The sequence below is a fragment of the Terrapene carolina genome, unplaced genomic scaffold, assembly GCF_002925995.2.
Source record: "Terrapene carolina triunguis isolate 2854851 unplaced genomic scaffold, T_m_triunguis-2.0 Scaffold105, whole genome shotgun sequence".
Lineage (NCBI taxonomy): Eukaryota > Metazoa > Chordata > Testudines > Emydidae > Terrapene > Terrapene triunguis.
Window position 1 is genome coordinate 1,174,151 of NW_020664456.1, and position 23,507 is coordinate 1,197,657.

Consider the following 23,507-nt stretch of genomic DNA (forward strand, 5'->3'; position numbering starts at 1 on the left):
AGCATCGAGATTGTAAACCCTACGTTACAACATTTCTAACTCATGCTGGCATCCACGCTGCAGTGTGCAGACCCAAGTCAAAGTAACCATATCCCAGAGTCCCTAGTGTGCCCCGTTCCCCTCCAAAATATGGCCAGTTTATTCCTAGGACCCTGCGGCACTGTGGGAACACTTTACTGCCCACCCTGCATGCTACAGGAGGTTTTGAAGCAACTTGCTTTGCGAAAGCCTTGATCAGTTCGCTCTCCATTGCAAACCCAGGGTCTCTCTGACAGTGTGCTTGCAGATTGGTGCTCAGAAGAGAATGGGTTAATGCTGACCTGAGCTACTGCCATTTTCAATAAGTAGATGGTTAGGATAGAGAGGACTAAGGAAGTTGTCCCATGGAATAGTGGGATACTTCTGGCTAACTCCTGGGACCCGAGTCAAGCGGGATGGCATCTACACTGCAGAACAGTAGGGCTCAGACCCTGGTTCCTGGCTTAACTCGAGCATAGACCCTCCTGCTCTGCAGGGTCTTGGGACTCTGGGTCCGAGCCCTGGGTTAGCACAATTGCAGTGTAGATGCAAGCGGGGTTAGGCTTGAGCCCAGGCTCAAGAACAGGCTTCCGTTGCAATGTAGACATACCCTTAGTTCCTGGATGCCTAACTGGTTCATACTGAAGGTTGGACCATACTGTTGGCTGAACTTATTTGGAAAATTTCAGCCAAAACGATTCAGCCATTTTAGAGAGAGGCAAAACAATATGTTTTTCTCTAGCCTCTGTGCTAAAAAATCTGTCTCCCCTTTCTTTTGACAACTCCAGAGTTCACATGCTTTGGAATAGACACCTGAAATTTGGCCGAGGGGTGGCCTTAAGTGTCAGCAATTTGCCTTTTGCCTCAGGAAAATCTGGCCAAGTTATAAGTCTTTGAAAAGTAGCACCCTGGCTCCTAATGCTGACCAGATTACACAGGAGCTCTCCCCACAGAGCAACTGACTTCAGGGGTAAAGCCAGAATTTCCTATTAATGACCACTCCTGGCTGCTCTGGGAGTTGGGCTGAGGCTAGACACTGGAACTGAGAGTAGGGAGCCCATCTCTAGTGCTCCTAGTGATCCCTCTGTTGGCACCCAGGCAACATGGAGAAGACAGCCCTCGGATTAGAATGCAGAGGGGACAGAAGTAAGACTGGGGGGAGGGGTGAAGAAGTAGATTGGGACAAGGAGTCTGGTGAGACTGGGACTGGAGTAGTGGGAGTGAGAAACTGTGAATGGCACTGGCTGGCCATGGAGACTGGGAGCCACGGGGAGGTGATAGAGCCTGGGAATGGAATATTATTGGTAGTCCATCGCTGATGATGATGACGATATTGTCGCAGTTCTCATACATGGCTACGCATATGACTCCGCAGTCCGAATCTTGATGCACAGTGTTGGCTGCACCGAGGGCACAGGAAGTCTGTATCTACGATGTTTGATGATGCAGCTCTGTGGCGCCTTTCATGTGCAGCCTGGAGATAATTTCATCGATCCCACTCAAACTTGTCACGTGCTGATCTTGTCAGAGATTGCCAGTGACTCCTGTCCTGAGCCATTTGCTCAAGTTCTTTGGCATTGATGCCAGCCCACTGGAGACTGCTCTTCATATTATCTTTGAAGTGTTTATACAGATGACTCTTCTTTCTTTGGCCCTGACTCAGCTCCCCATACAAAATCTGTTTTGGGAGACGGTGGTCTTCCGTTCGGATGACATGCCCGGCCCACCTAAGTTGTGCGCTCAATAACATTTCCTCAATGCTGGTTGTGTTTGCTTTTTCAAGGAACTTAATATTGGTCACTCTGTCCTGCCAGCGAATGCTCATTATTGAGCAGAGGGAGCACATGTGAAATTGCTCAAGCTGTTTAACGTGACCTCTATAAAGAATTCATGTCTCAGATCTATACAGGAGAGATGTTAGAACCATTGTACTGTAGATATTCAATTTGGTAGAGAGACGGATGTTGAGTTGGTTTAGAACTTTTGTTCGAAGTCGGCCTAGGGCCTGGCTGGCTTTACTAATTCTGAAGAAGATTTCCTTATTGAGGGAACCGTCACTTGAGATGGTACTGCCTACATACTTGAACTGATCCACATTTTTCAACTGTGTGCCTTGGATGAAGATGGCTGGCACTGGGGCATTTTAATGAGGTGCTGGTTGGAACAAGACCTCTGTCTTCCTGAGACTGCTGGTGAGGCCAAAGAGCTGAGATGCTTCAGAAAATCTATCAGTGATGACATGAAGGTCGTCTTGTCTATGAGCCATCAAGGCGCAGTCATCTGCAAAAAGTGCCTTGACGAGAAGTCTTTCCAGCGTCTTATTCTTAGCACTGAGTCTTCAAAGATCAAAGAGGGAGCCATCAAGTCAGTAGCGGATGTATATCCCCTGATCCAAGTCCTTTGTTGCATGGCTGAGAACACAAGCAAAGAACAAGTTGAATCACAAATTGATTTCCTCCGCCCAGTCCTCCGGAACAGTTGTCGCATGCTAGAGAAAGACAGTTTCCCTATCTCGCTGAGGGCAAAAAACCCATCGGCTACCCTCACCTGGTTTGGCCCGCTCATCGAAGCGATTTCCCGGGATGTGGCTGCTGTCGCATTCAAGCCGTTACTTGGAGCCACAGGTGGGAGCTGGGTGTAGGTGGGGACCAACGTGGATGAACTACTCCCAAAGAAGCATGACGTGTTTCTCCAGCAGAGGTACTATCCCTCCCTAGTCCCCCATGGAATGGGGGACAGGCAAAATGCCAATATGACCCTTGATGCAAAATACCCTGAGAGCCATTGTTTGTAGTAACTGTTATAGTAAGCCTAAGTAAGCCTTTAAGAAGGCATATGGCCCTTTTCAAGGCACTGGCACACAGGTAAAATGTAAAATAAAATTAGCTCAGGTTTTTCCCAGCTTTTGTCTTGGTATTTTTCCCTGATCACACCTCCCCTAACAAAGTAGAAATGTGTTTTAAAAGGCCTTTACTTGGAGAGGAGCTGGTGCACTTGTGTAGCATATTTAACCCTGAGGATAGGGCAGACATTTACTCATCTTGTTTTCTTACTCTTTAATTTCCACTTTAGGCTCAGCAAACAAGCCACCACCAGTTGACTATTTGGCACTCACATAGTAAGCAAGAAAGAAAGTCTGTTCCTTTTCCTCTCCATTTCTGTGAGGAGATTTGAGATTCCCTAGGTAGGCCACCGCTTCAGACTTTGTGATCCCCTGAAACAGCTCCCACTGCAATTTGCCCCCCCACCCCAATTCTCACATCCTTTCTAACAGTAATAGAGAGAACAACAAAGAACAGACACATCTGAGAGAGAGAGAGCGCGCACAGTGTGTGTCTCCTCTATATCAGTTACCAGGGTCTTTTTAAGCATCCTCTATTACTGTCAGTGTTTTCGGTTATGCTCTTAAACGAGTTGAGTATTGAAATTGCATTAATCATGCAATGTCACCCATTAATACCCCTCAAAAGTAATAAAAATCATGCAGAGTAATGACAAGATGGTTTGAATTGCTATTTTCTATGTGGACAGTGTATACCTAGTCTCGTTTCTCTTTATGATTTATTAATAAAGAACATCAATAAGGACAAAAATCACACCAGCAGCCTATTTTACTTGTTCGGCAAATGTTTGCTTACCGTATCACTAACTTTTATTACAGTACTTCATTTCAAGAGACGTTTGCATAGCTTATTGAGCAAGCTGCATATTTTTCTGGTTAAGGTGTGTACATTGTAGTTACATTTTTTTTTACACACTTCACTGACAGCTGCATAGACTGCTTTAACTATCACTAAGAATACTTGACTGATTCAGCGGCATATTTCAGTGCTTCTGATTTTTGTACTTTATTAATTCAGTGTCATACTTTGATAAAGTTCAGTTCTGTAGTGGCTGAATTTTAGGTCCTGCCAATCTAGCTCTATGCCATACTGAAAGGACTGAACACATTGTTAACTGCTAATGGTACTGTGAACATTAGTGGTTGAAATTTTATACTCTGTACTGTTTGGTTAAATGAACTGCATATTACTGTTTTTATATACATTGCTTATCCAGTTGTGTACATTTGCTCAACTCATTACACAAAATCAGCTTGATTGGAATAAGAACATTCTCTACCAGCTGTCTGCTATGAGTCAGTTAGTACGTAACAAAATTAGCAACTTTTCTTTTTCCAACAGTGGCATGATTGTTTCCAAAGTATAAAGCAATTGGTTTGGCGAACTTGTTTGTTTCACTTACTCCATGCAACCATCCAACCTAATATACCGATTCATTGCAACTTAATTTGCTTTTACAAATTAGGCAGAGCAATATAACAAATAAAAAAGCCTCAGACAAATAAAATGAAATGCTTGTATGTACAGTACAAAATTAACCAAGTACTTATAAAGGATTGAACACTCCTGTGAAAGAACTGCTGTGCACTCTAAGTGTAAGCGATAAGGAATAAATAGACCTTTCACAAGATGGACCTTACATCCAATAAAGAGTCAACCTAAATACTGGAAATGGAAAATATAAAAATTAACAAACTAAACACATAGCTTGGTCAGCAAATTATGAAAATGAGCTCATATGATGACCCATAAAAAAGCAGCTCAATGAGCAGAATATATCGTATTCAGTCACTCAGATCTGTGGCTTGATCAGTGATGTTTGTACCAACCCCCACCTCAACCAGCTGCAGTAAATCATGCATCTCAAAGAGAGGCGTTCCTCTCCTTAGCACAGGGGAGTTATGCTAGCCCAAAGTTTAGTCATTCCCATGGTATGTGAGGCTCCAATGGACAAGACCCACCCAGAAAGAAGTTTCCCTGCCCCCATGTGTAGTGGTCAGAGAAGATGTTTCCATGAGTTGCACCCTTCCATCCCCTAAATCCTCCCACCAAGCAGCTCCAGAACTCCCTGCTGCAAACATGGCTTTGATTTTTGTTTTTGGCTTTGACCAGTAACCCATCCTTTCGTATGGCTAGGTTACTGGCTCCTCAACTGGCATACATATATTTCGGGTCTTACCCAAGTCTGGTGGTGGTACCTTCACTAAAACAGAGCTAATAACTCCTCTTGGACTAAACTTGGCAGGATCAAGTAAACCTAAATCATCCCTGACAGGTGTTTGTCCAACCTGTTTTTAAAAACCTCCAATGATGGAGATTCCACAACCTCCCTTGGAATCCTATTCCTTAACTACCCTTATAGTTAGAAAGTTTCCCCTAATATCTAACCTAAACCTCCCTTGCTGGAGATTAAGCCCATTTCTTCTTATCCTACCTTCAGTGGACATGGAGAACAGTTGATCACCATCCTATTTATAGTTGCTATTAACATATTTTAAACTATCAGGTCCCCCGCAGTATTCTTTTCTCGAGACTAAACATATCTAGTTTTTTAACCTTTTCTCGTAGGTCAGTTTTTCTAAACCTTTTATCATTTTTGTTGCTCTCCTCTGGACTCTCTCCAGATTGTCCACATCATTCTTAGTGTGGCACCCAGAATTGGACACAGTACTCCGCTGAGAACTAGTGAGGCCTCAGCTAGAGCAGGACAATTGGCTCCCTGAGTATACTGTACCTTATCTTAACTCCAGAAAGTTAATATGTCCCAAAATGATATAGCCTTTTTTTCCACAACTGCATCACATCTCATATTGAACTTGTGATCCACTATGACACCCAGATCCTTTTCAGCAGTACTGCCATGTAATCAATTATTCCCCATTTTATAGCTGTGCATTTGATTGATTGTCTTTCTAAGTGAAGTACTTTGCACTTGTCTGTGTTGAATTTCATCTATGAAACATCATGTAGGCATGTATGTAGTTACTTTATGCTTTTGTACAGATGGAAAATGAGAGCTTTATACAGAACAGATTGTAGTTCATAACTACTATAACTGAGGTTTTTTTTCTCTGTTTTTCAGAGGGTAATTTTCAACATTGTCAACTTCAGTAAAACAAAAAGCCTCTATCGTGATGGAATGACTCCTATGGTGAAATCCACAAGCAGACCAAAATGGTAAATTATCATTCTAAAATTTTGCTAATAGCAGAAGAATTTTGTTTTGTTTGGCACTTACCTTAATTCAGGTGCAGCATTGAGTATCCGTGAAGTAATGCTTTTCATCTACTGCCATATTTCAAAGACACCAGGAGGTGAAATGACTTGATCGCATACAGTACAATATAGACAACATTAAAATGCACACACACAAATGCACACACACAAATATTATCATACGTATGATGTAGTACTTTTGTTTGATGACATGTAATAAAAATATCTACTACTAATAATATGCAAACCTAATGAGCCTGTCTTAGAGTCCTTACACATACAAAACTTCCAAGAAGTAGCTAGGAGATTTGCCTAGTTTGGATTGCAGAATTAGGCCATAAGTGAAGAGTAATTTATTTAATCATTCAGAACCAGATTCTGGCATCCCCTGCCAAAGCATGTTAAGTTGTGTAGAGCTCTTACCCTCCCCAGGTACATGTGCTGGGGTCATTCAGAAACTTGCCACACGCAGTCTGTGAGAACAAAATGGTGGCAGCTTTTAGTGCTACAGGCAGTGCTGGATGCCCTAGAGAATGGAAAGTCAATGCCCCCATCTCCTTCTGCCGTGTCTGGCAGTCTAAGCATGGAACTGGGGGGTGGGGGAGGGGCAGAGGGAGATGCATGCCACAGCCTGTGGAAGTGTGTTGCGGTGATCACCCTCCATATGTTCCTCCATCGGGTATTCTGCCTGCTGTGTCCTGGACAGGCACAATGTCTCTAAGTACCGCTGGTGATGTCGTACTGCCAAAGAAGCATAGCTGGGCAAAATGCTGCTATCCTGAAGGCAGTAGCAAAACTCCCATTGACTTCAGTGGGGATAGGATTCCACCATTGGTGTCTAACTAAGAGGCCCCTCCAGAATCTACAGTGAGGAAGCCTACACAAAGAATCTAAGCTCTGACAAACAGTTCTTGACCTGGCGTGAGGTGGCCTGTGCTCTGAAACATGGATCGACTTTATGTTGGCTTTAGCCCTAATGCAGCAAAGTGAGAACATTTTACAGTCATTATTCCTAACAGGTTAATTCAAAATAAATGTTTGAGCGATCTGCATATGCAAGTCATCTGACTCTTATACATTTACCATGCTTAAATATTTCAACTGTTAGAAGATTTCCACCTCCATAATGTTCAGTTTTTGTTGCCATAAGATGCATTCTTATAGAAATGTTTTCATTTTAATCACCTGAGATGACAATTGTGCCTTAAATTAGACTGTAAGCTCATCTGGACAAGGGAAACCTATCGTACCATGTGTTTGAGCAGCACCTAGCAGGATGCGGTCAATCCTGGATGGGTGCTACTGCAATACATATTTAATAACCATCATTTGGTGTATAGCTACTGCACCTACAATCATGTTAATTGTGTTTATTATTTTATCCCAAAAGAGTCTTATTTTGGGTAAGGTCCAGAGCAAATTTAAGCGATTTTCATCATCTTTCAAAATTTCTCTCTTTTTCCTAACCAAGTCTACTGTTTTAAGCTATCAGAGGGGTAGCCGTGTTAGTCTGAATCTGTAAAAAGCAACAGAGGGTCCTGTGAATGGCTATCCAACTACAGAAGCAGTTTCTCCTCCCTTGGTGTTCACACCTCAACTGCTAGCAGAGCACCTCACCCTCCCTGATTGAACTAACCTCGTTATCTCCACACTGATTTATACCTGCCTCTAGAGATTTCCATTACTTGCATCTGAAGAAGTGAGGTTCTTACCCACGAAAGCTTATGCTCCCAATACTTCTGTTAGTCTCAAAGGTGCCACAGGACCCTCTGTTGCTGTTTTAAGCTAGTTATTTTGTGTGTGTTAATTTCAGCCTGAAATCAGCTGTTGCTTTACTACATACGTTATTCCTTGTTTTGGTTTCAAATTAAAGTGTAAATCTCTTTAAAAAAACAATGTAAAAATGTCTAAAAATATATAGAATCCTTCATTATTTCTGAAAACCTGTTTCTCCTGCCTTTTCCAAGGGATTTATTTATTTTTATGTTTTATATTTTGGGGGTGTATTTGCTCTCGTGAAAGTGAGGGATGAATAGCACTGCCTGGAGCCAGGCACAGTGTAGGCAGCAGGCGCTATGCAGCTTTCTCCTGCAGTTCTGTCGCTGCCCTGTAATCCTGTTTCAGAAATCCTAGCTATAATTTATGGAGCTATTTACAATATATAAAACAGCTTTAGCAATGAAATATATTTTTACTTTAAAAATATAATTCTATTAAAAAGAAATAATTTGTTTTCTAATAGTCTGTGTTTGAAAACATGCTGTTGTACTTTGAAGAAGCACAGCAATTCATACTCTTAAATGATATTGGGGTCTCCTCTCCTCTCACTATGATTTACTATATTTTAATGTTAATGGGAGTTGTGTGCACACCAAGGGAGGAAATGCACCCTTCAGTCTTCGATATACAATATGCTCTTTCTTATAGCTGAGTGTCTTCCTTTCAGATTATTTGAGACATCTTTACAGCCATTTCTATACCAGTTTCCATGGTATTCTTGTGAAACCTGTAAAAATTATTTTCCATGTTTTCATTTTGTTGGAGCAGGTTGTACTAGTACTTACAGTTGCTAACGCAGCTTTCGGGTAGCTCTGGTTCTTTAATATGAATGGGATAATTTCCAGTCCTATTCATTCTGTGCTGTTTGCTGCCTGGTATAATTATTCTGAGGCTAGTAGGAGGTGTTGGGTCATTGGGACTCTGCAAAGGATCATGGTGCAGGATTCATCACCATAGACTGTAACATTGGTGGAAGCAGACATGATTTAAACTGTTTTCAAAGTCAGCATTTTAACAGACATGATGCAGATGACTGTATTAGACAGAAAAGATTAGAAAAAACTATGATACAATGCAGATTTCTTAAAATCAAGGTAAAAGAAATCAAACTTCTAGAAGCAAACTTCTAGCTATTTGCTAACACTGAGTTCACTATTGTACCTACAAAGTACACTATACCAGGTATATATTATTTCATCTTCATTATGACTGCCTGGGCAGATTCCAATGCAGTTGCATGCTCCATACCGAAATTCTCCCCAAATTCACTTGGTCACAAATCATTAACAGAAGGTTTTGGTTTTGAGACAATAGAAGACATGTTCAAGAGATGCATGCATATAACTCACCTTTAAGAACTGAAGTTATGGGCTAATTTTGGGAGGGGGGGGAGTGTTTCCCACTGGTTTTAAACTAGAAGCTTAATGTTGCATCCAGGACAGAATTTGGCTCTGTGTATAGACAATGTCTGGATATCATGGATGGATAAGCCTCCAGAGATTAAGATTTTTTGAAGAATCTTGATATTTTGTTCTGAATGTAGTCATGTGAACATGGCTTCAAGCCTCTAGATGCCTTCAAAGTTTGATTCTTGACTGGAAGAAGTCAGTGCCAAGAGCTCTAGAAGGAGAGTGTCAAACACAAGTCAACATTTTTGACCAGTATTCTCTTGTCCTGTGGGGCAAGATCTTTAAATGGAGTCAGCATCAAGGTTCAGTTAAGTATTACTGATGTAAAAAGAGCACTCACTGTGACACAAATGTTTTGGTGTTGACACATACTTCTCTGTTGAAGTAAGGTCAGACATTCCTACTAATGGGCTCTGTGTAGCTCAAAAGCTTGTCTTTCACCAACAGAAGTTGGTCCAAGAAAAGATATTGCCTCACCCATCTTCTCTCTCCATTTAAAGAGGCAGTGGTGTGCTGAAGAATAAGAAAAAGCAGCTATCCTGGAGGAGAAGACTTTTTTTTTTTTAAAAATGGGAAAAGTAGAGTAGATACTGATGAAAATATCTTTTTCGCTGACAACTTCAGAGTCCAATCCTCAAATTATGCATACCCGGGACTGAATGTTTACAACATAAAACATTTGGAGAATAAATCCAAGTAGGTTAGTTTCTGGTGGTTTTTCTTCCACACAATATGTTAATATTAAATTCTATGTCTGTCAGTTACATCAGTCAAATCTCATTGCATTGAATCACTGTTTCTGTGAAGAAACTCAGCGTCATAGTCACATCAGGTTGCATCAGTCACATTTCATGGCAAATTGAACATGATGAAACTCAAGATTGTAATTCAAGCCAATGGGGTACAAAGTGACTTGTCAAATAAGATTGCTCAAAGTGATTTGTTAATTTATAAATGTTGAAGTAAGATATTAGTGTCATGGCTTTTTCTGGCAATTACTATTGCAATTATATAGAGCCTACCTTACGTGAAGATTAGTAGGAAGTTGTTTTTCTGTTTTTTGGTTGTGTGTGGGCTTTTTAAAAAAAATTTTTTTAGGTCCATCTCCTGCTGTAATATCACTTTTTTTTTTACTAGTTTTTTTTTTAATTGCAACCTAATTTTGTTTTTTACTCGTGATTTCACACTATAAACTCTGCCCTTGGAAGCTATTAGTAAACTTTAGGTGCAGCAATGGAATTACACTTACTCACTGAGTATACTGTACCATTACATTGACTCCAGAAAGTTTTATCACTTTCTCAAAGTAAAATAGAAAAGTGACTTGTTCGGAAGACAGCAGATTTTCTAAATGATGAAATGAGCAAATATTCCCTTTTGGCTGGGAATAGCTATAAGTCTTGATTATTCAGCGTATCATTGTCTCGTTGGGGACATTAGTATTTCAAATTGAACTAATCTTTTAAAACTAATAACTGGCCACTCATCACCTTAGGTATTTCAGTAGGATCACATGCAAAATTCTAATTAGTATTTATAGAATAGCAACTCCTCCCAGTAGAATAGTAGCTATAGCTGGCAAATATCTGGTTGACACCTGTTTAAGTCTTCAGACAGCCACTGTATTTTGTTCTGCATTTTAAATAACCAGAGAGGAGAGGTGAAAGTAAGCCTGTCCGGTCCGGTGTACCAGCAAGAGCCGGTATGCCATGCGGGACTGGACCGGCTTCTCCGGCAGTGATTTAAAGGGCCCAGGGCTCCAGGCGCTGCGGGGAGCCCTGGGCCCTTTAAATCACTGCCGGAGCTCTGGCAGCCGGGCTTGGGCGGGGATTTAAAGGTCCCGGAGCTCCGGCCCCGGGCCCTTTAAAGCGCTGCCCGAGCCCCGCTGCCGGAGCTCTGTCGGTGATTTAAAGGGCCTGGGGCTCCCCGCAGTGGCCGGAGCCCTGGGCCCTTTAAATCCCTGCCGGGGTTCCGGCAGCCGGGGTCTGGCAGTGATTTATAGGGTCTGGGGCTCCCCACAGCAGCCGGCACCCTGGGCCCTTTAAATCGCCTCCGGAGCCCTGCCGCCGCTACCCCAGCCCTAGCCCGAGCCCTGCCACTCTGGGGTAGTGGCGGCAGGGCTCCCGCGGTGATTTAAAGGGCCTGGAGCTCCGCAGCGGCCAGAGCCCCGGGACCTTTAATTCGCCCCTGAGCCCCAGGGCTCCCAGCCGCCTCTGCAGCTGGTAGCTCCGGGGTGATTTAAAGGCCCTGGGGCTCCCAACCACAGTCAGAGCCCCAGGGCCTTTAAATCTGACAAGGCCCCGCCCCTTCCGGTTGAGGCCACGCCTCTTCCAGTTGAGGCCATGCCCCGCTCAGGACTCTGGCGTACCGGTAAGTCCTTTAAGTTACTTTCACTCCTACCAGAGAGTGCTAGGTAAAGTCCTCATAATTAAGGTATAAAGGATGATAAACAGCCTGGTTCTTGAGTGCATGAACCACAAGGTTAAAGGCGGTTCTTCACTTGTGATGCAGTATCTCAGCACATGTTTCTTTGTAAGCAGTGATACCTGGCAAAATATTATGGAACCATCACCACACAAAGAGAAAATTTATGTCTAGGTTTAAATGTTTCTATTTTTAATGTCAGGTTTCAAACATCTTCGTGGCAGTACTGTCACTAATTTTCCTCTTTTATCTCATTCAGCATGATGGGTTTTAAATGGATAGTTGGCTTCCTAGTCAAGCACACTGCCACCTCTCTTACTATAACATTTGAGTTTCCTGCACTCAGAGGGTTACTGGAAAAGAGAAATGCTGCAGAAGCCATGTATATGGTATTTTAGAGAAGAGTAATCTATATGTATCCCTGTAAATTTTATTGTCCTCATGAGGCATTTTGACACAAGCAGTGTATATTTTATGAATGGTACTCCTGTATGTTCCATTCATCAGAAGAGGGCAAAACTGTTATGAAAGAATCTGAATTTTTAAAGCTTGCTTATTCTTGTGAAATTTCCTTAACATTCATACGTACGTGTGTGTGTGTGTGTGTGTGTGTGTGTATACAGTACAATGCTACAACTACCATGTCTACCATGCTGCGGTATATACTTAGTCATTTTTAGCAGCAGCTTTTTTAGCATGTACTTACATATCCTTAGCCATGAGATAAGCCGTTTGTAAAACAGACTGTCATCTGTGGAGAAACAGATGAGAAATACAGTACCAAAACTATATCTTGCTAATCTCTAAACTGTACAGTATATAAAATGTACAATGGCTAGGCTTAGTGATAGCACCATCTGAATTTAGGTAAAGGAGATTAACCAGCCTTTATCATTAACTGACTTGCTCCTTTGGAATATTTTAGAACTTTTACTACTAACAGGAAGCTTCTATCTGTGTGCTTTTTATATTTTTGGTTTTGTTGGGTTTTTTTGATGCAATGTTTGCTTGCCTCTGTTTTCTGAGGGATCTGGCAATAAAGCACACTGAGAATCAATCTGTAACATTTTAGTCAGAGAAACAAGGAAAAAAGGTTGATAGGACAAACATCCCCTGGATAAAGGTCACAGGCAACTATCAACATTTTTTACAAAGTTCATAGATTAACAGAGCTGCATTTATATCTTTTTTATTAATTTGGCATTATACTGTGAGCAACAGGAGTTTATTTTTAGCACCAAGATATCTGTTTAGAATGAAGAGATGGTGGTTTTGATTTTTTAGAATTTGGTGTGCATTTGAGAGGCATAAACGATCATAAAAATGGCTTTGAGAACCAAGCACTTCTGTTTCTGAAAAGTAGTGTTTATGTGGTTCTTATTTTAAAAAAGTGGTTGTGTCTTAGATTATTAAGAGTGGGATGCAATCTGTTTGGTAATGTCACCTTTCGCAGAAATAAGTGAAAGATTAATAAATCAAATCCTGCTTAAACCAGGTATGTATTGCGTTGTAAAATTAACTTCTTTGTTGTACCTTTGACAAATGTGGATACTTTCAGGCAAGGAAGAAAGTTAAACACTTGCTGAATGAACAGGAGAGACTAACACATTTATTTCAGCATAAGCTTTCGTGGGCTACAGCTCACTTCTTCAGATGCATAGAGTGGAACACACAGACAGAAGATATTTATACATACAGAGAACATGAAAAGGTGCAAGTACACATACCAATTGTAAGAGGCCAATCAATTGAGATGAGCTATCAGTAGTAGCAGAAGAAAAAACTTTGAAGTGATAATCGAGATGACCCATAGAAGGTGTGAGGAGATTCAAGGGCTTCTTTTCCATGGGTCCAGATGATGAAGATATCATCAATGTAGCGTATGTATGCCAACATCTTTATGGCTGACTTAGAACAATGCTTCCTTATCTCTCATTCCCTAACGCCCCTGATCTACTTGCGCTACATTGATGATATCTTCTTCATCTGGACCCATGGAAAAGAAGCCCTCGATGAATTCCATCATGATTTTAACAATTTCCATCCCACCATCAACCTCAGCCTAGACCAATCCACACAAGCGGTCCATTTCCTAGACACTACTGTGCTAATAAGCGATGGTCACATAAACACCACCCTATACCGGAAACCCACTGACCGCTATACTTACCTACATGCCTCCAGCTTCCATCCAGGTCACACCACACGATCCATTGTCTACAGCCAAGCTCTAAGATACAACCACATTTGCTCTAATCCCTCAGACAGAGATAAACACCTACAAGATCTCTATCAAGCATTCTTAAAACTGCAATACCCACCTGCTGAAGTGAAAAAACAGATTGACAGAGCCAGAAGAGTACCCAGAAGCCACCTACTACAGGACAGGCCCAACAAAGAAAATAACAGAACGCCACTAGCCGCCACCTTCAGCCCCCAACTGAAACCTCTCCAGCGCATCATCAAAGATCTACAACCTATCCTGAAAGATGATCCCTCACTCTCACAGATCTTGGGAGACAGACCAGTCCTCGCTTACAGACAGCCTCCCAACCTTAAGCAAATACTCACCAGCAACCGCACACCATACAACAAAAACACTAACCCAGGAACCTATCCTTGCAACAAAGCCTGTTACCAGCTCTGTCCATATATCTATTCAAGTGACACCATCATAGGACCTAACCATGTCAGCCACACCATCAGGGGCTCGTTCACCTGCACATCTACCAACATGATATATGCCATCATGTGCCAGCAATACCCCTCTGCCATGTACATTGGCCAAACTGGACAGTCTCTACGCAAAAGAATAAATGGACACAAATCTGACATCAGGAATCATAACATTCAAAAGCCAATGGGAGAACACTTCAACCTCTCTAATCACTCAGTGACAGACTTGAAGGTGTCAGTTTTGCAACAAAAAAACTTCAAAAACAGACTCCAAAGAGAGACTGCTGAACTCGAATTAATATGCAAATTAGACACAATTAACTTAGGCCTAAACAGAGACTGGGAATGGTTGGGTCATTACACTAATTGAATTTTTTTTCTCCCATGTTAAGTTCTCCTCACACCTTCTATGGGTCATCTCGATTATCACTTCAAAGTTTTTTCTTCTGCTGCTACTGATAGCTCATCTCAATTGATTGGCCTCTTACAATTGGTATGCGTACTTCCACCTTTTCATGTTCTCTGTATGTATAAATATCTTCTATCTGTGTGTTCCACTCTATGCATCTGAAGAAGTGAGCTGTAGCCCACGAAAGCTTATGCTGAAATAAATTTGTTAGTCTCTAAGGTGCCACAAGTACTCCTGTTCTTTTTGCGGATACAGACTAACACGGCTGCTACTTTGTAACTTGCTGAATGGATACTTTACTGAAAATTTAAGATGTACAAAATTAGTTGAGGAAAATTAATGAATTAGAAGGGAATTAAATTCTATGGTCAAAAGAGAAAATCAGAAGGAAGAAATATTTATATTGAAAGCTTCAAGGGGACTACTAAAATTATCATTAAAGAAACTGGCTATATGTGTATATATTATACTACTAACATTATAATATAATTATGCATCTGACCTTCCATAAATCACTGTATTATATTATGGCAGAGCCAAGTGAGGATCAAGACTAATCATGCTATATACTATGGAAACACAGAAATAGACACAACCCTTCTCCAAAGTTCTGACCGTTTTTATCATTGATTTCAGAGGGAGCAGATTTAGGCCCACACAGAGTGCTTTTGAACATCCCATCCTAAAGATTTATTCTAAGCAATAACTGTTTAGGGAAAACAATATAGGGCTTACATAAGAGACCAAATGTTTGGTTATAGTATTTCTATGTAAAACACTAAAAGCTATATGCTATAATAACTCAATCTGTTTGCCATACACTCTATAAGCAGGAGTTCCATGCACTGACTGAGGGTACTCTATGATCTCCAAGGTTATAGTCATAAAAAGTTACTCTCTGTACTAATTTATTCATCAAAGCACATCAGAAATAAACATTGCTTTTCTTATTCAGTGATTTTTTTTGACATCTATAAATAGCTAATTCACTACTGAGCTGATGATAAATTCAAAAGCTTAACAAGGAATAATTACCTGAAAATAGTGTTTCTATGATCTAATTAAACATCTAGGGTGGGGATTTTCAAAAGCACTCAGCTTTGGACTGTTCCCACAAAGTCAATGGGAGTTGTACCATTGAGTTCTATGGGAGAAGAATTAGGTAAATGTCATGTGTTGCAGTTTCTTCTTCACACAATTAGTCCTCCTTACTCTTGTAATGGGCAATGATGGGACTGTTTGCATACAAAATGTTTGTAGGGCTGGGCCCCTAACTTGTGTGGATTTAAACATGTAAAATTGGGACTTCTATCTCAAAACAAGTTCTATAAATTAGATAAACATGGACAGCAGTGAACTCATGTCAGAGTCAAACTGCAGCTAAAGAAGAGGACATAGCAGCTATTCATTGTGATTTTTGTACTTTGAACTAATGGAGAGAAGCTGAATGAAAATCACCTTAGTTCAGAATGGCATTAACCAGCCATAAAAACTTAATAGTAAGAATCCTATACAGATAAAACAAAGCGCCACTGAGAAACCAACTTGAAAACCAGACTGTTAACATAAGATACAAAAAAGAACCAAAAAAATCTACTCAGGAAGTGTGATATCTAAGAATGTTTTCATGGTCTTCAGAATATCTTCCAGAAATTAAACACCCCTATTTTAAGGGCTTGCACTGGCCCTCTGACAAGGGTTGAATTTTATCTTTAACGAAGCTGGTGTCCTATAGAAATATAATGTATGATCATATATTTGAAGGCTATAATGTGAACATACCAGGTACAGCATTGCATGACCATTGCATGACCATCCTTTGGCTCTGGCTTTTCCTTACTTCTTAATTACTTAAAAAGAACTTTAAAGTTGCAATGCTAACATGTTTTTTTAAACTATGTTATGGTATAATTATCAATATATATCATAAAAGCATAGGATGTGCAATACGTCAGAGATAACATTGTGGGAACCACCTAAACTTCTTGAATTTTCAGTTATTTTTAGTGCTTGATTCAGTCATTAATACCAGCTTTTTGCATTCATTTTCTGTGAAGTGAATATTGTTTAGTGAGTAGAGAAAGAGTAAAGAAAGAGACTGGGCATCAACCATGTTGTGTATTATAAAAAAAAAAATGAATGATCTGGCCATCAGATGGGAGTGTCTTTGTAATACAGTGTTAAATGCTAAGACAATAATTCAGTCTCTTTTATAATAAACTATAATATAACAGAATAGAGATGGATAATGAGATGGTCATTATGTGCCATGGAAATGGCCAGATGCAGAAAACATGAAGCTATAACTGTATAATATTAGTACAAACTGTCTGGTACCTATAATTTTATCTCTTGGGGTTGAGGAATTGGAACAGATATTAAGCCGAAATATTTACAGGGACTGATTTTTATCCAAGGAGTATGTGTGTCTATGTATTAACATTTGCATTGTATCGTACTATATTTGGCAATTAAGAATGAAACATGACAGTGTAAAGACAATGCCCTTTCATGCCTCTTGGAGTCTTTAGAAGTTGGGGGAAAGTTTTTGCTATTTTAACTGCAATTATCCAAATTCTGGCTTGGCATGTATACAAATATATAATACTGTGAGATTTTTGCATAGAGGCATAGAATCAGAGTTTTAGGCCACAAGGGACCTCTTGTATATCACAGGCCACCAGCACATGCACACTACACCCAACAACCAAAATTAGACCAAAGTATTACAGCCCACGGAGACTAGACTATTACATGCCACAGGCAGAGAATAAGAGGGACCAGGGTGCCCTGGTGCCTGAGGCAGGGAAATGATTAATGGGAGATATAATCAGATAACCCTGACACATGACCGCACCCTCATGCTCTGGAGGAAGATGAAAACTCCCAAGGTCATTGCCAATCGACCTAGGGGGAAATTCCTTCCAAACACCACATATGGCAATCAGTAAAACCTAGAGCACGTGAGCAAAACCAACTAGCCAAGCACCTGAGACTGAGATTGCTTAGTGCCACCACAGAGCCCTGGCCTTCCCCATCCAATGTCCCATCGTTCAACCAAGAACCACAGAGAGAATGAAAACTAGCAGGAGTTCTCCTAGTGTTTGTATGCAGTATTTCTTTGGACCAGATACTCATTCTGATCTAGCTCCTTTGCTTTGCTCAAATGGCACAACATAGCTAGATTCTGGCCATAACTGACCTTACTTGGAAGGGTTGGGCTCTCAACTAGCAAAAAGGTAGTAGGGCTGGTTCCTGCGCCTGCCACCTCCAGCCATCAATTTAGGAGTCACATTGGGGGAGGGATGTCGTGTGTGGGAGATGATCTCTGCTGAGTATGTGTTGGCACATGGCCCATTAGGAATTTACTGATTATTTGCTGGCATATGGCCAGTATGCCACCCCCAACCTACCAGTGGAATAAGAGACAGACAGCATTTTGATGTCACTACCAGGGCAGGGAAGAGGTAAAGACTTTTCTGAAGGGCCTGTCCCTGATTATATAAGTCTCACCCAGACTCCCACCTTCCAGTTTTGTTTGCCTCCTCACCTGAGAAGCATGAAGGCTTCACCTTAGTTCTCCAGCTGACTCTCTCCTCTCTTTCTCTCTTGCTGTCTTGCAAGGACATGAAAGAAGAGAGAGGAGACAAAAGAAAAGAAAGGAAACAAAAAAGTGAGATCAGAAGAAAGAAACCAGAGGGCTGTTTCAGAGAGTGTGGAAGGCAGAGCTCATACCTCTGTGGCCAAGCACACAACCCTCCTCAGAGGTCGTCTCAGCCAGGGCCAGCCATTCAGTTGATTGCTGTGATCCCATTTTTCAAGGTGATACTTGGAAGGCCCAGTCTCTGTTTCCCCTCCAAAGAGGGAACAGGCTCCCCTGCTGCTGGCAACCATGGCAGGTTGCCTGCCTGTCTGATGTCAGCACCAGCCTCAGCTTGCAGCACTGCTTCACACCTTACCTAGTTCTACAGCAGTTTCTCTGCTACCACAAAGTTCAGGGGATTCTGGACTTGACCTCATAGCTAGCCCACTTCAATTAAGTCCTTCAGGTGTATTTCTGCTGCCATTTTTCCTTGCCATTTTGCCTCCTGTTTACTTTCTGATGTACAGCTCCATTCTCAATGGCTCTGGAAATACCTCTAGGAAAGGGGTGTGGCTGAGACATATAATTAGAACATAGATTCAGAACTCATTGCCTCCTTGCTTCCTAGTAGGTGGCACCATAACTCTGTCCCTTAATCCACTGTCATACTACAAGAAAAGAGGAGACTTACCACAACCACAATTACTGGTAAGTAATGGCCTCTTTTTTCATCTACTTTTATTAAATAAATAGTACTTTTTTGCAATAATTACAAAGGTGGATTCTTTCAAAAAAACAAAAATGCAGAGCTCAAATATATCGCATTCAAGACATTTTTTTTAAAGTATATCAAATCCGGTTAGAAAATTCTATAAAAATGAGCACCATAAAGATCATTTTGTAAGTAAAACACACAGCTTTTTTTAGCCATGATCTGCCCCTGAAGACTGTAATTTAGAGAATCTTGGCATAATAACAATAAGAAAGATGTAGACAAATAAAATATAACAAAATATAGGTATTCAGGGAGTAAAGATGTAACAGAGATTTCAGCATTTGAATCTGGTTCTTCACATAGAAAAAGCAAGTTCTTCTATATTATTGTTAACTGAGATAGTAAAAAAAGATTTTTCATTTCCATAGGCAAAAAAGATTTTTAAACAAAGTTTAGCAGGAAATAATACTGGAGATCTGGAAGCCCAGAGAAGTGACATACAATGATGAAGTTAATAACTCCTAATCAATGTAGAAACTTATTGTAGTGACAACAGGAAAAATTCAAATTTTATTTTTACTAAAGTGCAGATTACCTTTTTATTTGAAGACGTCATTATCTGATCTTTTGTCATGTGCCGTCGCAATAATATGATTCTATTAAGTATTTTGCAAAATAGAGTAATATTAGGTATACATGAAACCCTTTTGGTATGTTTTAAAGAAGCATCAGTTGTGGTTGAAGCTTAAAAAAAAATTAAACCTGAAGTGATCCTCAATATCAATAAATTTGGGAGTATCAAAATGAAAATAGTTTAAGATGACTTTTAATATTTGATAAAAATCTTTAATATTTTCTCAACTTACAGTAAGGAAGCACCAGTAGCTCATACCTGCAAGACTAGAATTGGAATAACTATTTAGTTTTGATAAGGAAAAGAGAAAAATATTACCCTTTTCTCATCTGCTATACTATTGGAAGGTTAATGCTTTTATGTTATTGTATAAACTTAATTCAGATAATGAAACACAAACCATATTGAAGGTTCCATGTAGTTCCTTATTAATGCATCAGCATAGCACTTTGGTCTCTCATAACCTTAGGGGCTGGTCAACATTTTATCAAGAGCACAAAGGGTGCTGGCACAGTGGTAGAATGAATGTGATGAAAACGGATAGCATACAGTACCTAGCTCTTTTTGCAAATGTTTGGTTTCTTAGGACCATGTTAGCTGGTAGAATTATTCAGCAGGAAAATAAAATCTGACTTAGTTGCTGCCAGTTAGATCTTTAAGGAATAACGTTTATAACAGGAAATCAAAATAAGTCCACATAAGCAGAAAAAGAAACAAATTGGGGTTCAAACTGTTTTATTACCTCTGGGTGTGGAATCCTACACTCCCAAAGGCATTTTTCCCACTCTGTCTCCCAATCAGCTACTTTATAGCCTTTCTTCTGAGCACCTCTATAAGGGGGGGAGGAAGCAGAGCTGGAGGGTTATTTCATGTTCCCCAGGGACCAGAGTGTCACAGGCACAATCATGGAAAGTCCAATAAATTTTTCAGTGGGAGAAGTCTGGGTGTTCAGGTTCAGGGTTGTAATTTGAAGACTTTCGAGGGCTGGGTGATTAGAAAAAGAGAAAATTCTGTGTACTCCTGATTAAATGCTGGGGGAAATAAAGTCTCAGACTACTGTGGATAGATGTTACAGAAATGGATGTGCAGTTGAATTGGTAGCTGTTCAGCGTGTATAAGCTCATGAGTAAAAATAAATACCTTTTATTATAATTATGAGGATTCAGGCAAACAGCACAAATTATGGTAGCCATTACATGGTCTGTAAATTGAGACTTTTACACTGTGCAAAGTTTACATACTCCAAAACCTGGGCTTGAGCGTCTGTCACGTCAAGAGCAATAGAAAAATAGTCACTTGGAGGAGAGATGTTCCATTCTGGGACAATTATGGCCTAAATCCCTTAGTTGAGACTTGGAGATGAGGGAAAAGTTGAGGCAAACTAACGGGGGCATAGTTTATGCAATGTAACTGTAACTTCAGCTTTCAAATTATAATATTTCTCTGACGTAATGCTGCTTTCCGAGCAGTATTAATTGTCTGCATCAGTCAGTCTTGGCTCCTACGTTATTTGCAGCAGTCTACATGGGATCATTGGTCTATCAGCTGCCTGTAAAGAAGCCACATTCTGAGTGTAAAGTACAAATCAGCATTTAAAAGGCATATTACAGACCTGTGATCTCATCAGTGCTGTTGCACCTTCATTTTCTCTCTCATCTGTTCATGTATTTGGGCATTTATATTGCTCCCATAATTGTGAAATTTACCTACTAGTACCAACTACTTTCCAGACTGTTGTTCTGTAGCTAACATGTCTGATCACTTCACACAAATAAGAGGACTGTATAACAGGAGTCATGACTGAGTGTTTGTGTTTTGTGGTTGATATTCATTGGCAGAAGTGAGTTCCCCAGGATAATGAAAACTAAGTATGTACTGTAGATTTGTCTGTATATTTAGCATCCATCGGCATGTATCTGAGTACTGTACAAGTTTTAAAAACAACAATAATGAAATGTTCTCTTGGGGGCGAGGGAAGATATTGCCCACATTAGCTTATTTCCTTCTTTTCCCACATTGATCCTAAATTATTAGAAAAAAGAACAGGAGTACTTGTGGCACCTTAGGCCTGGTCTACACTAACCCCCCAAGTCGAAGTAAGGTACGCAACTTCAGCTACGTGAATAACGTAGCTGAAGTCGACATACCTTACTTCGAACTTACCGCGGTTCAGACGCAGTCCACACGGGGCAGGCAGGCTCCCCCGTCGACTCCGCGGTACTCCTCTCGTTGAGATGGAGTACCGCAGTCGACGGCGAGCACTTCCTGGTTCGATTTATCGCGTCCAGACCAGACGCGATAAATCGAACCAGGAAGTTCGATTTCCAGCCGCCGAACTAGCGGCTAAGTATAGACCAGCCCTTAGAGACTAACAAATTTATTAGAGCATAAGCTTTCGTGGGCTACAACCCACTTCTTCGGAAGAAGTGGGTTGTAGCCCATGAAAGCTTATGCTCTAATAAATTTGTTAGTCTCTAAGGTGCCACAAGTACTCCTGTTCTTTTTGCGGATACAGACTAACACGGCTGCTACTCTGAAACCTAAATTATTAGACTAAGCGGTTTGGTGCTGAAACGATGTCTGACTAGAGGAAGGGGGGGGGGAAATGGAGGGAAAATAGTAGCTCAGAGTGAAATGCTTGGATAAGCTCTGTTTCTGAGGCCTCTTGATACTAAAATTACAGGGGAAAATAAATGACATGCTGACTGCATGTTTTTCATCCACACTCTCAGGAGAAAAATAACGGATGTCTTCTGTATAAAGTAGGAGAGAACTTTACTGTGATCAGGACCGGGAAGCTATGTTTTAGTTCCTAACTGACTGTTATCCTGTTGTACAATAGAATATAGCAATTTACATTCGCAGTACTGCAGTGGAATGGATTCTTCTTAAATGCTGAGAGTATAAATAAAACCCCAAACAAAGAAAAACCCTCCCTGCCAAGTACCAACACATCAAGATGGTATAAGCAAAGTGTGTGTGTGTGTGTGTGTGTGTGTGTTTGTGTGTGTGTGTGTGTGAGTGGTGAAGATTAAGTCTACACGGACCAGATTTTTTTTAAAGTGCCCAGGCTCCCTGTTTACAGGTGTAATTTGTACTTGGAAAATGTTTATCCCCCAAATAAATATATTGCAGACACAAGCCAGGAAGTTAGTGGCTTAATATTACAATTTCCTTCAGCATTTTTCCTTTTTGGCTTCCAAAAGTGGGTACAAATGTTGTGGGTGCCAATAACACCTGTTAATAGGGCCCCTTTTCAGAATCTTAGACCTTTAAAAATGCGGGGTAAAAGTTACATCCTCTGGGAGCATCTTCTACTAAAACAGATAAGAAGAAAGGGACATTATGACTTTACTAAGCAAAGCCCCAGTTAACAAAGACATTTTCTCTTTAGCTTACAGAAAATGTGGATTAAGGATTAGAAAATCTCTTGGTAAGTGAAGTTGAGATATTTCATGTGCGACACACAATGAGCATATATAGTTCTCACAAATAGCATTTACACAACCTGTCTTGTAGCATGAATCACATGCATGAGAAATTTCTAAAACCCACTTATGTCTCAATAGGCACTATTGCTTTAAGCATCTATTTCTGTAATCGGTATTCAAGGAATGGTAACTTGTGTGTTCTGCTCTCACACTTCAGTTTTATAATCTAAGGCACTAATACTGCAGTATACCCAGGTAACTCAGACTTGGGTAAAAAAAGTGGTTAAAATATAGAGCTGTATTTTTATTACTAGTGGCAAAAGAAACTCAGATTTCAAGAGGAAGAGAACAGTGCTGGTATTTTGCTATC

General features: G+C 40.6%; 1 protein-coding gene across 1 annotated transcript in view; it reads left to right on the forward strand.

Moving 5' to 3' along the window:
- Window positions 1-23,507, forward strand: part of LOC113406570 (cytosolic carboxypeptidase 6-like) — a 1,366,737-nt gene that overhangs the window by 379,534 nt on the left and 963,696 nt on the right. The window contains exon 4 of the mRNA XM_029911596.1: window positions 5,944-6,038. Within this exon, the coding sequence (XP_029767456.1) occupies window positions 5,944-6,038 (95 nt within the window). The remainder of the gene's footprint in view (window positions 1-5,943; window positions 6,039-23,507) is intronic.